General features: G+C 49.1%; 1 protein-coding gene across 1 annotated transcript; it reads left to right on the top strand.

The window, feature by feature from the left end:
* Positions 1–176: 176 nt before the first annotated feature.
* On the top strand, positions 177–13,336 carry Noc2l (NOC2 like nucleolar associated transcriptional repressor). Its single transcript, XM_050130040.1, has 19 exons — positions 177–468; positions 579–743; positions 1,564–1,738; positions 1,821–1,949; positions 5,168–5,288; positions 5,375–5,465; positions 5,685–5,763; positions 6,014–6,124; positions 6,370–6,483; positions 7,128–7,316; positions 7,469–7,608; positions 8,511–8,622; positions 9,588–9,701; positions 10,108–10,209; positions 11,246–11,389; positions 11,488–11,601; positions 11,820–11,955; positions 12,717–12,806; positions 13,050–13,336. Exons 1-19 carry the CDS (start codon positions 443–445, stop codon positions 13,148–13,150), a joined length of 2,253 nt encoding a protein of 750 aa, XP_049985997.1. The 5' UTR covers positions 177–442; the 3' UTR covers positions 13,151–13,336.
* The last annotated feature ends 154 nt before the right edge of the window (positions 13,337–13,490 follow it).

The following is a 13,490-nucleotide window of genomic DNA, read 5'->3' as shown; positions in this document are numbered from 1 at the left end:
GGTCCGGAGTCAGTGAGCTCCCAATAGCTCGGGTGAGCTCACTGACTCCGGACCAACAGCTTTTGTTATTGATTTCTAAGCACCATTTGTAAGCCCTGCTGTCAGAGGCACTGCACTGCACACACAGTACAGGTGAGCTGAAGGCAGGGCTGTCCGAATTTCCAGCTTTTTGTTTCCCGAGTGGGAACCAATGTTACTGCGTTTTATGGAAGGAATTGAGCTGTGAGTGCCGGTCAGCCTGCACTCCGTGGATTTGTGCAGAAGTTTAGCACACCTGCTGCGCCGAGAGGACGAAGGCAGCCTCCCGCCTGGAGATGCCAGCAGCACCACACGAGAACCCTAAAACCACCAGCATGGTAAGGCGGGCGGGGCTCGCGAGAGGAAGTGTGGCGGCGCGCGGCATTCTGGGCCCGGAAGTGAGACGCACGCTGCTTTGAACAACATGGCTACGTCGCGCGCTCCCAAGAGGTGAGTTGAGTAACTGGGCTGCCGGACCCCGGCAGGCGCTCGCTCCTAGCGTTCTGTTTCTAAGTGAGGCTGGAAAGCTGGCAGAGGTGATGACCTGATATAACCCGCAGGCGACTGGAGGAGCTGACGGTAGACGAGTTCTTGGCTTCTGGCTTTGAGTCTGAGTCCGAGTCCGAGTCGGAGCCGGAGGACGTCAGGGAGGTTGCGGCGCGGGAGACGAAAAGGCGAAGAGCTCTCCCTACCCGGGAGCAGCAGGACACACGCACCCCATCCAGGTGAGAACCTGCCCCACCCCGGCCTCGCCACGGCGATCTTTGGTTCCGCACTGTTAGCAGAACCGTGGGTCAGCCGTCTCTACACCGACGTGCGTTGACCGACAGTGTTGAAGGCTTGCTTTTTTTAAACCAAGAAAAACACTTGGTCCTGGATAAGCCAGTGGTTATCATGTGTTGGAGAAAACGTGCTGAGTGGAAGGGAAAACCGGATGTAGCAGGACGTGTTTGCAGGAGTTGGGGACGGAACTTGATATTAAACTGCAAAGAACTTAAAATGGACAGCCTTTGAGGAATTAGAGCGTGGCTGTGGCAGAACAGCAGACCCAGAAGTAGCCAGCGATGCGCTCAGAGTGACAGCGAGGGGACCTGATTCTGTAAGATCTCTTAGTAAAATGGGAAGCTGTCTCAGGGTTGATCAGTGAAATGAAATTCGTCACAGTACAAAAGGGGATCTCGGGTTGTTGTGGGTTGCCCGGAAGTGCACACAGGTTTGGAGGTGTTACTGTAGGGGAGCTAATGACAGTTTACAACAATGGGGTGAGCGTGGTGGGTTCGCAGCTAGTCTGGGAGAGCCCTGATTCTATGCTGAATTTGAAATGATTGTGTCGAAACACTGTCAGAGGTGCTGTGTGTGTTAGTATGGAAGACAGATGAACCTGATGATTTATCTTAGGAAAATTCTCCTGCTTGGTCATTGGTATCTACTGTGAAGGGAACATACTAATGTGGTCTCATTGAGGCAGCAAGCAAGCTGGCTATGTGGAAGGACAAAAAACTCCTTCTGTTTGGTTTTTCACTGGCCTTACACCCACTTTCTTAGCTCACATAAGGGGTGTGCTTCTGAACACAAAGATCAGCTCTCTCGACTGAAGGACAGAGACCCTGAGTTCTACAAGTTCCTGCAGGAGAATGACCAGAGTCTACTGGATTTCAATGACTCCGACAGTTCTGAGGAGGAGGAGGAGCAATTCCACTCCCTGCCAGACATGCTGGAGGTGAAACCTGGCAGACCTGGGTGGTGGGGCACCTGTGACTTCTATACCCTGCTCCAAATCTGTCTTCTTGTATCTGGTACAGGAAGCAAGTGAGAATGAGGAGGATGGAGAAGAGGACGGTGACACATCCCCCAGAGAACTGCAAAGGAAGAAGAATGAGCCTATACCGGTGACCCTTGCAATGGTGGAGAAATGGAAGCAGGGGGCCATGGTGAGAGGCAATATAAGCTGGGTGGCTGGATTTCCACAGGCAGGAGTCTCTGTCCTTGCCTCGTTTGAGGTATCATTGTGTAGGTGAAAAGAGTGTGTTTCTGGGAACTATACAGTAAAGGTCTTTCTGAGTGCCAGGGTCTTCTAGCTGCATCTCCTTAGTTACAGTGCATAGTCCAGCCCCCTTTCTGTAACCCACCTTGCAATCAGTTATTCCAGGGTCACGGAGGGGTACTATCTGGAAGAGAAATGGGCTAGGAAACAAGGAGAAGGCCATGCTTAGTTTGTCACAGCCTCCATTTATTAGGGACGGGTTACAGTTTATATAGGGTAAGGAATGGGGGGGGGGGGCACAGGGGCCTGGACTCTTGTCTCGTGGTCCAGGTCACGTAGGCCAAGAAGTCACGAGTTGCCACACCTAGTTCCCTGGATAGCTGGAATGTGAGGCAGGTTCCGCTAACAGATAACAGTTAATTGGGTGTGGGGTTCCCTGCAGACTCCCCAGGGTGATGGTTCCTGTAATGAGTGGGGTTCCCTGCAGACTCCTCAGGGTGATGGTTCCTGTAATGATTTTTAGGGGGGAAATGGCTCGTGACTCCTTTCTTCTTTTTGATCTCTCTGTTAGAATCCTGGCCATTGTGGGGTGGGCATAGAGTTTGTTTCCTTTCCTTTTCTGTTGTTGTAATGGGATATCACATACTGGGCAATTTTTGTTGTTGTAACTTTTATTTACTTATGTGTATTTCACCTGCATATATGTTGGTGTACCACATGGATAGATAACACATGGTTGTGAACTACCATGTGGGTGCTGGAAATTGAACCTCGGTCATCTGAAAGAACAGTCAGTACTCTTAACTGCCAAACCATCTCTCCAGCCCCAGACTGGGTAATTTGTAAGGAAACTTAATTGGCTCACATTGCTGGAGGTTTACAGGTCTGAGCATGGTGATGGTCTTTGGTAAAGGCCTCGTGCTGTGATACTTATTCCAATATCTGTGTTCTGGGTTGTTAGATATCAAGCTTAGGAACTTGTACATTCTAGGCCAGTGTGCTATCGTGAGCCCTGTGTCTTTTTTATTTTTAGAGACAGGGTTTCTCTATAACAGCCCTGACTGTCCTGGAACTCTCTTTGTAGACCAGGCTGGCCTCAAACTCACAGAGTTTGAACTCACCTGACTTTGCCTCCCAAGTACTGGGATTAAAGACCCATCACAACTCCCAATTCCTGTCTTTTTTGTTGTTTTGTTTTTGGTTTTTGAGACAGGGTCTCATTATGCAGTTCTGGCTGACCTGGAGCTATGTAGATCTGTCTCTGTCTCCTGAGCATGGGGATTAAAGGTGTGCACCGCCACACTTGTCTCCTGTGTTTGTCTTAAAAGCCTACTAATGCCATTGTAGAGTCCTGAAGCCCATCATTTCATGTACTTCCAAATACCACCATATAAATTTGGATATTAAATTTCTACTACATGAGCTTTTAGGGACATGGTTGGACTTTTAGCATTATTTGTTCACTGGGATTTAGGAAATGAAGTCAGTGTCCTTTCAATAATTTCACATTTAATTTAGAGCTTTTGAGTTTTTTTCAACAAGATATCTCTTTGTGGTCATGTGTGTCGTTCCCCCCCCCCCCCCAGGGTTTCGCTNCAGATCTTTGTGAGTTGGAGGTCAGCCTGGTTTACAACTTGAGTTCTAGGGCAGTCAAGGCTGTTACACAGAGAAATCTGTCTCTAAAAACAAAAACAACAAAGAAACAAAAAAGCTAGCTTAGTAGGACTGTTTGTTCAAATTGTACACATTCTAAGGAAAACCTTTTCTTTGGCTTCCTGGGAAGTAGCTTCTGAGTCCTGGAATACTCTGACTTTCTGTCTGCTTGAGGAAGTGGCCACAACTACATTTGACCTCTGGGAGGGAGGATAGTCAGAGTAGTTGAGCTGTGCCAAGGGCATTGCATGTCTCTGGGATTGACTCCCAATAAAGATCCTGCCCAATACGGCTTGGGTCTGCTTCCCTGATTGACAGCACAATATACCCGTTGGCACACATCATTGTTGAGGGCACTAATGTGACTCTAGCATGAGGGAACACCTGGAAACTTTGAGCCAATTTTCTACTGGAATTTGTTCCCTATGCTTTTTGCTATTGACAATTTTTTTTGTGGTTGTTGTTTTGTTCTTGTTTTTTGAGGCAGGATTTCTCTGTAGCTTTGGGGCCTATCCTGGAACCCACTCTGTAGTCAAGGCTGGTCTCGAACTCACAGAGATTTGACTGTCTTTGCCTCCCTAGTGCTGTGATTAAAGGTGTGAGCCACTACCATCTGCACCTTTGATGATTTTTACCTATAAATTATAGGTAAAATGTTAATAAATTATAACAGACTTTTGAAATTGTGCAGGTTCATCCAGCAAATCACTGAGCCTGACCATGGTACTGGGGCCTCTAACACAGTCTGTAGCATGGAAACAGCAGTTCGAATGGTAGGAGGAAAACATGGCGAGGGCGTTACCTTGAGAGCCAAGAAAGTGAGTCCGGGAGAGAGGGCAACAGTATTGATTTCCTTTGAGAAGACAATGATGGTTGGGAGCCAAACGTACACAATGCAAAGATATGGAAACCAACCACAGTGTTGGCGAAAGCAATTTTGGTAGTGACTTTTTGTGTGTGTGTGTTTTTCGTGTCCCCCCCCCCCCCCAGGGTTTCTCTGTGGTTTTAGAGCCTGTCCTGGAACTAGCTCTTGTAGACCAGGCTAGCCTTGAACTCACCGAGATCCGCCTGCTTCTGCCTCCCAAGTGCTGGAATTAAAGGCGTGAGCCACCACCACCCGGCTAAGATACCTTTTTGTAACCCTGGTAGCTGACTTTGAGCAGTTTGGCCTTAAACTTGCAGTAATCTTCATGCCTTTGTTTTTCCAGTGCTGGTATAAATATGAGCTATCATGCTTGCTTTCATGTTGGTTTCTCTAGGGACAGGAGTGGAAAAGGAGAATTCCCATATACTTTCTTGAGCAGATCTGTAATACAGGAGACAGACTGCCTATTCAAGGGGGTTATATTTCAATTCCTTTTTGTTGTTGGCTTGTGGTTCAGTGGTCTTAGCCCCACTATTGCCCTTGGCCTGGGATTGTTGGTTAGGAACACCTTTTCAACTTGGAACAGGTTCCTGGAGCCAGGTACTGTGTGCTGCTCTCCCAGTGATCTCCATCTCTTGCCCCTTCAGCACCACCTTACTCCCAAGCTGTTCCATGAAGTTGTGCAGGCATTCCGAGCAGCTGTAGCCACCACCCAAGGAGAGCAGGAAGCTACTGAGATTTGCAGGTTCCAGGTCACAGATAGTGCTGGTGAGCTGGGGCGAGGGCACTGTCTTGGGCTCCATTGTAGCACCTTTGTTTGTTAGTTGGGTGAATGACACTTTTGTTCCTTTCAGTGTTCAATGCTCTGGTTACTTTCTGCATTAGAGACCTCTTTGGTTGCCTTCAGAAGCTGCTGTTTGGAAAGGCACCAAAGGATAGCAGCAGGTGAGGGGGTGAACTCTGGCCAAGCTGGCGGCCTTTTCTAGGGGCGGGTGTTGCTTACAGGTGTCTGTCTGGGCTGTGCTCAAGAAGGTCCTGGTAAGCTCCTGCATCTGCCAGCTGTAAGGAGCGTCTCAGCTTTTGTGTATGGGACCAGGTTATATGCCCTGTACCTGGGCAGACTTGTGTCTGATTACAGTAATGGGGTGGGTGTGGTCCCTGCAGGATGCTGCTGCCATCTAGTAGCCCACTCTGGGGGAAGCTCCGTGTGGATGTCAAAACATACCTGAGTGCAGTTGTACAGGTACTGTTCTGGTGGGTAAAGAATCCCAGGAGGAGCCGGGTGGTGGTGGTGCACGTTTTTAATCCCAGCACTTGGGAGGCAGAGACAGGTGGAACTTTGTGAGTTTGAGGCCAGCCTGGTCACAGAGCAATGCTACACAGAGAAACTGTCTCAAAAAACCAAGGGGAAAAAGAACATAATCCTCAGAGGCTTGGTCATGCCTGGTAATTCGAAGGAGTTTGGGCCTCACCGTTTTCTTCTGCTTTTTCAGCTGGTAGCCTGTTTGACTGAAGCCACGGTGTCTGCAGCTGTCCTGCAGCATGTCAGCAGCTTGGTTCCTTACTACCTGACTTTCCCTAAGCAGTGCCGAATGTTACTCAAGGTGTGTTAGCCCATCCTGCTGTGTTGTTGTAGCTAGGGGGTGCATATATGGCTGCCTTTCTTGTTCTACTTTGGCTAGAGGAGAGACAGCATTTATGCCTATACTTGTTCCTGCTGTTTTCTTTATACCCCACCAAGGGTCAGGGCAGCATACCTTAGTAATGTGAGACTAGGCTCCACTGAGGCATGCCAGCTAGTCATGGAGGGTCCTAGGCCAGGAAAGGCGATGGTGTATCTCTTTTTCAGAGGATGGTGGTTCTGTGGAGCACGGGTGAAGAATCTCTGCGGGTCCTGGCCTTCCTGGTACTCATTAGAGTTTGCCGGCACAAGAAGGAATCCTTCCTTGGTCCCATCCTGAAGGTAGTGTGGGTCTTCTATCTGTTCATTAAGGTCTGTGTTGGGAATAAGCCTGAGTGCCTGGCAGACAGTCTTAAACCTGACACCAGACTCTGGGCTGATCACAGCTTTCTTACCAAGAAAATAGAGTGGTGATGGGAACAGGAATTGAAGGTCTTTTGGGTTCCGCCTGGACTCTGATACACTAACTGGGAGCATTGGGAGAGGCAGGGGGACTTTTTTCCCCCGGAGATGAGATAGTTGTAGCTGGAAAATAGGATTAGATCTGACCAGAATCAGACCCTGCTGTCCAGCTCAAAGACCAGGGTCGCTCTCCTGCACATGGAGATCCCCTGGAGTCCCCAGTGTACAGACTTAGCATGAAGCAGATCATAGCCTCTATTTCCTAGGTCTTTAGTCCTGTTCTTGCCTATTCCTCAGCTTACTTCTCTCCTACACACCTTCCTTTCTTCTGAATATCTTAGTTTATATGCCTGAGGCTGGTGGGTGCAAGTGTGTATGCTGAGAAACATCAGAGTCTGGGAGTGCTGGGAACATACAGGAAAGGAGTCTGCAGCTAAGTGGTCAGGCTGTTTGGGATAGCAGTTCTGGTGGAAAGTCGGAGCAGTGGTTGCTCAGGTGTGTCTTGTCTTTGGTTTGTCTGTCAGCAAATGTACATCATGTATGTGAGAAACTGCAAGTTCACGTCTCCCAGTACCCTGCCCCTCATAAGCTTCATGCAGCGGACACTGACCGAACTGCTTGCCCTGGACCCCAGCGTCTCCTATCAACACGCCTTTCTTTACATTCGCCAGCTTGCAGTCCACTTGCGTAATGCCATGACCACAGGCAAGAAGGTACATAGTCAGGCCCTTCCAAACTAGTAGCCCCCTGGGGTACGCTAGATGCCACCTTCTATGGGGTAAATAGTTCATCTCATCTGGGGAGATGCTTTGGGTGATTCTGGCAGGGAAGAACGGGCCTTAAAGTTGGACTCCATTTTCACCAGGAGACATACCAGTCTGTGTACAACTGGCAGTATGTGCACTGCCTCTACTTATGGTGCCGAGTCCTGAGTACCCTTGGTTCCAGCGAGGTTCTACAGCCCCTAATCTACCCGCTCTCACAGATCATCATTGGCTGCATCAAGTGAGTTCAAGGGCGGGTCTATGTTAGATTGTCCTGGGGGTTGGGAGCAGTGCTCTTGGTATAGGGTAGAGGTTTCTAATTGGTAAGCTTCAGTGGGTCACATTATACAAAGAATTTTTTGGGGGCAGGCAGACCTTAAATATTAGAGCCTTTGTGTCTGGGTCTTGGTGGTGTCTTCTCCTTTTTTTTTTTTTCCCCCCGAGACAGGGTTTCTCTGTCGCTTTGGAGCCTGTCCTGGAACTAGCTCTTGTAGCCCAGGCTAGCCTCAAACTCACCGAGATCCACCTGCCTCTGCCTCCCGAGTACTGGGATTAAAGGCGTGTGCCACCACCGCCTGGCAGGTTTTGGTGATTTCTATGGAAGGGTCTGAAAAGATGAACTGGTTGTAGATTTTAGGCAGTCAGCCTCCACTTAGGTAAGTAGGTTAGCTGCCCACAATGCAACACCCATGTATTCCCAGGCCTGCTTGGGCTCCTGTGCATTCAGATCTATTTCTTAGAGCTTTTGGTATGCTGTGAATATGCTGTATACTCCTCTGGCCAGGAGGGGGCCTCTGTGTCCTCTTGAGCTTTTTTCTGGACACTGAAGACGAGGCTAGGAAGGGAAAGGGGAAGGTGGTGCAAGAAAAGAAACTCAAGCAGAGGGTGGAGAAGAAACGGAGGCAGGAGTGAATGAAACTAAGTTAAAGCTGGATGGTTTCTCTCAGTCCCTTAGCTGAGCAGTGGGGCAATACCCAAGTCCAAGCATTTTGCTGGGTTTGGTGACTATAAATTACTATTCCTCATGGATACCCTGGAGGGGTGACTGTGACCCTCCTGTATTTGGAGCTTGTGAATAGGGAGCGATCAGAAGCAGTGGGCAGCCGATGTTAGTGACTAGGATCCTGCTCTTTGTTGTTTCAGGTTGTTGCCCACTGCCCGTTTCTATCCATTGCGCATGCATTGTGTGCGTGCCCTGACGCTGCTGTCCCAGGCCATCGGCACCTTTATCCCTGTTCTGCCCTTCATTCTCGAGGTGACTGTGCTAGGCACGACTTGGGTTGGGTTCACAAATGTTTCTTGGAAACCATTTCTCCTCTGTGTCTGCCAGTTGTGCCAGTACAGATTTCGACTGTAACCCTGTGGCCCCTTTGCCTTGGCAGTCATTGCAGACCTGCATTTAGTCCATCAGAGTCTCAGACTTACATGACGCCTTTCTTGTTTTCTTGGATAGCCCTCATTCTGACCTCTACTTTGGTTCACTGTACCTGGCTTTGGGCTCTTCACACTAGATGCAGGTTTCCTGAGAAAGTGAACCACAAAGGTTGAAATTAAGCTCTCTGCCCTCAGGGTATCACTGTCCGTTCTTTACCTTGTGGGTAGGATAAAAGGGGGTATCGAGACGAGCCCTGTATATTAGTCAGCACCTTTTGCTCAGATTAGAGAACCGGCATTCCCCACCCCCAGTTGTCATTATGCGTAGCTGATTCAGCTGCCAGCAGCATTCTGCTGTATGAGTTCTCTTGTCAGGGGCTTTAGAACTTTCTCTCTGTATGCTTTTTCATGTACCTTGTGCCTTCTTGATTTACCTGCTCTGTGTGTGGGGTCTCCTAGTAACTGGGGAGGTATCTTTGGCTCAAGAGGCCATGCTAGGTTCCCACTACCCTCCTTTCTTGGGAAGGTCAAAGTCCATAGCCTACAAAGACTAGTGAGGTGTGGGATACACAGTCCCTCCCCTGAGACCTGTCTCTCTCTGTATCTCTTTGTTGCTAGTTGTACCCACAGTGCCTGGCATGCAGCTACTTCAGGCCCAGGCCTGTATACCCACTACCTCCAAAGGTGGTTCAGTGTACATAGGAGTCGTATGGTTGCCTGTCAAGAGGCTCAGGGCTCTGGAAAGTGGATAGGGTCTGGAGGCATCTGTGGGCTTTGAGGCTGTCTTTAGTTGTACATCCTTGTCTTGAGGGATTTCATTGTGTTGGACTGAAACCCTGTGGGTAGATTTTCCAGCAGGTGGACTTCAATAGGCGTCCAGGCCGCATGAGCTCCAAGCCCATCAACTTCTCTGTGATCTTGAAACTGTCCAGTACCAACCTGCAGGAGAAGGCATACCGGGTGAGGCTTGCTGAAGGACTTCTGGGAAAGGCCTGAGGCTTTCTTTTAGTTGGCTCACAAGGACTTTAGAAGCTACTGAAGTACAAGGAAGGGGTTACCATTGTGCAGCATTTGTGATTTCTTTTGAGACAGGATCTATTAGGTAGTCCTGGTCTTCCTGGAACTTACTATATAGATTAGGCTGGCCTTGGACTCAGAGAGATCCACCTCTCAATAATGGGGATTGAGGGGTTTCTGTAGTCATAGATCAATGGTTCTGTAATCCTAGGCCCTGTGAATCTGGGTGTGTCTTGGGAAGGCTCTGAGTACCGTTTTATAGCTCCCATCTTAGAGATTGAGCAGGGTGAAATCTAAGATCATGGACTTCAGGGTTCCACCATCTGATGAGATTGTGCCACCCCCTCAGGATGGCCTTCTGGAACAGCTATATGACCTTATCCTGGAATATCTGCACAGCCAGGCCCATTGCATTGCCTTCCCAGAGTTGGTGCTGCCCACTGTCCTACAGGTATGTGCTCAACACCTGACTCCCCCTTCCCTGGCCTTGGCATCCTCTTTGTGGCTAAATTGGACAATCTCTTAGTAGCTTTGTCTTCATTGTATAGAAGTACAAAAGGGATGCTTCCTTGTTCTAGTTCTACAAGACCAGAAACAAAATCATGCTTATCCAGCTGCCTGGCAGCCAGATCCATCAGGGTCATTACAGGGGAAAATGGTCATTTGGCTTGGTAGTTTGAAGAGGTTCTCTCTGGGGACTGTGGAGTTAACTTGTTTGTGAAGGATTATCAGCCACTGACAAAGTTGGGCCAGACCTGGGTAACTTAACCAGGATCTCAAGAATTTATAGGCCCTCCCCCAGACTGCCTGGAGCCTATCGTGGTCCAGGGCTACCTGTGGAAGTCTAAAGCCTGGGTTGGTCTGGGGGTAAAATGTAGTTCTCCCTCTTTTCAGCTCTTTCTGTGCCCCTCATGAGAGTCTTGTTTGCTCTCTGCTCAGCTGTTTCCATCTTAGGCATTTCTCATAGGAGGGAGCTGTTGCTGGCAGGGGATTAGCTCTATTACTCATGGGCTTGTTGGGGTGGGTTTGCTGCTCATACTGAGCTATACCTCATATAGACACGGGTACATGTGTGAAGGCAGAAGTTACATGTACAGCTGTATACATGTGCTTGGTTACTGTTGGTTGTATAATGTGGCAGTGGCCTCCCCCATGTCGTCTTGGCTGCTGATGTCAGGTAGTCAGGATACCTGTACTTTTGTGCTAAAGGTCGTAGGTATATGGTCGGGTTCAGCAGATGTTTTTCAGTTAAGATCCAAATAGCAAAACAGTTTATGGTTTTGTCTTCTCACAGCTCTTCTCAGGCTGCTGCAAGAGCACATGAGTAAAGGAGCAAGGCCTTATGCCTGTGAGATCTAGTTAGAAGATTGGCAGTAGGCCCTCAAGTCTCCTTGTGATTGCCACATGGCTTTTCCACTGTCTGGACCCCCTGTGGGGTGGGGAGAAGTCCTGTCACTGGAGCTGAACTTCACCCTTCCTTTCTGCAGCTGAAATCTTTTCTCCGGGAGTGCAAAGTAGCTAACTACTGCCGGCAGGTGCGCCAGCTTCTGGAGAAGGTGCAAGAGAACGCAGAACATATCCGAAGCCTTCGCCAGAGAGTGACCTTCAGTGTTTCTGACCAGCTGGCAGTGGTGGGTTGGGACTTGGCATCTGGACTGCCTGAGGTCACCAGTTAGGGTGTGGTAGATGTTTGAGGACGAGCATGGCCTTGAATTTATCCAATCCTTAGGATGCTTGGGAGAAGCAGGCCCGAGAAGAGGGGACCCCTCTCACCAGGTACTACAGCCACTGGAGGAAGCTGAGGGACCGTGAGATCCAGCTGGAGATCAGTGGCAAAGAACGGGTATGGCTGGGATCTGGGAAGGTGGCCTAGTAGAAAGTGGCCAGGCAGGTTACTTGTAAAGGGGTCTGGGCTGAAGGAGTGAAGTTTGGGACAGTGAGTTTGAGTGCAGCCTGGCTGTGGGTGGCACCTGAGGGGGGGGGGCTGATGTGAGTTAAGCTCTGCTCAGTTCTCTGTGCTTCTCCCTCCCCAATCTGTTTTTCTGTTTCTGATCCTTGAAGCTAGAAGACCTGAACTTCCCAGAGATCAAGAGGCGGAGAGTGGAAGACAGGAAGGATGAAGATAGGAAGGAATTAAAAGACCTGTTTGAGTTGGACAGTTCTGAGGGAGAGGACAGCACAGACATCTCTCAGAGAGGTAAGGCCTGAGGTGGGAGTCCTTAAGAGCTGTGTGTCAGCAGAGGTATTTCATGGCTGGCTGGCTGGCTGGCACACTGTTTTTTGTTATTTTGTTTTGTTTTAAATTTTTATGTCTATGTGTGTTTTGCTTACATGTATGTCTGTGTATAACATGTGTGCCTGGTGCCCATGGAGGTCAGAAGAGAGTGTTAGATCCTCTGGGACTGGAGTTAGAGACAGTTGTGAGCCACCATGTGGGTGCTGGGAGTCAAACCCAGGTCTTTAAACCAATGAGCTGTCTCTCTAGCCTTCATACCTGTTTCTTTTTCCTCTCTCTCTCTCTCTCTCTCTCTCTCTCTCTCTCTCTCTCTCTCTCTCTCTCTCTCTCTCTCTCTCTCTCTCTCTCTCTCTCTCTCTCTCTCTCTCTCTCTCTCTCTCTCATATAGAATTTGAGTCAGGGTTTCTCTGTGTAGTCTTGCCTATCCTGGAACTCGTGCTGTAGTCCAGACTAGCATTGAACTCACAGAGATCTACCTGTCTCTGCCTCCCAAGTGCTGGGATTCAAGGCGTGCACCACCACTGTCCTATCTGCACCTGTTTCTTATACCACTCATTGGTGCCTTCCTTCTGTTTGAGCTGGGGATTCATTATTGGTAATTGCCAACATGCTGGGGCCTCCATATGGATGACAGAAAGGGCTAGTGGTCCTCTTGCTGCTGCTGAGACCTGTGGCCCTAGTGGGTGTCTGTTGTGTGTGTGCACATGGTTCTTTATCTACAGGAATACCCGGGCTCCTGGGAGCTCACCAAGGAGTGGAAGAGGAAGACCAGGAGGAAGATGACGAAGAAGTGGGTGCCAGCAGTTCAGAGGGTAAGTTGTTTCTGTTGTGAAACAGACTGGCCCTACAGTCTGTCTGGAAGTGAAGCCTGAGAAGACCTAAGCTAGGTCTGTGCCCCTCCGTGGGGTACTAGTTATTCTATACTCAAAAGACTCTGACAGCAAGCTATAGCACACTGATTAATTTAATTAATTTAATTAGTAATGAATAAGTAATTGCTAAGGCTGGCTTCTTTATGATATAGCAGAATGTACATACTTCTTCTTTCTCTGTAGATGGAGACCCGGACACAGGGGTGGACCCAAGTGAACTGTGGCAGCTGGCTCAGGGACCACAGGATGAGCTGGAGGATCTTCAGCTTTCGGAAGAGGACTGAGGGCCTCCTGACAAGTCTTGGAGGCTTGAGGCCAACAATTTTGCAGCAGAGGGCAGTAGACAGGGCTTTATTGTTACAGCACAACAGAACAAGTGTGCTAAGCCATTTAGACCCTGGAAGGGAACTGGTTCTGCATAACCTTCTGTTGCCCCAGCAGGAGGCTGACCCTGACCAGCAGAGTAGTCCCAGTTCAAGGGGGGGGGGGGGGGGGGGGGGGGGGGGCTCCATGGCCTCTCTACTTTATCTGTCTTTGGTTTGTCTGCAGACCTCTACAGTTACTCCTAGAAAGTCTTTGTAAATTCATTACTTTCTTCTTAAGCCACGTTTTCCTTTTAAAATA

This window comes from Alexandromys fortis, unplaced genomic scaffold (assembly GCF_014885135.2).
Source record: "Alexandromys fortis isolate MF-2015 unplaced genomic scaffold, M_Fortis_MF-2015_v1.1 scaffold_330, whole genome shotgun sequence".
NCBI lineage: Eukaryota > Metazoa > Chordata > Mammalia > Rodentia > Cricetidae > Alexandromys > Alexandromys fortis.
Note: the sequence above shows the minus strand (reverse complement) of the source record. Positions and strands in the feature narration are given on the sequence as shown.

What these genes read in the sequence shown, in the direction of transcription:
- Noc2l (XM_050130040.1), top strand. Translation starts at nt 443, where the DNA reads ATGGCTACGTCGCGCGCTCCCAAGAG. An exon ending in AGTGCCGAATGTTACTCAAG is followed by an intron (nt 6,125 to 6,369) that starts GTGTGTTAGCCC and finishes TCTCTTTTTCAG; the next exon opens with AGGATGGTGGTTCTGTGGAG. An exon ending in TCCTTGGTCCCATCCTGAAG is followed by an intron (nt 6,484 to 7,127) that starts GTAGTGTGGGTC and finishes TTTGTCTGTCAG; the next exon opens with CAAATGTACATCATGTATGT.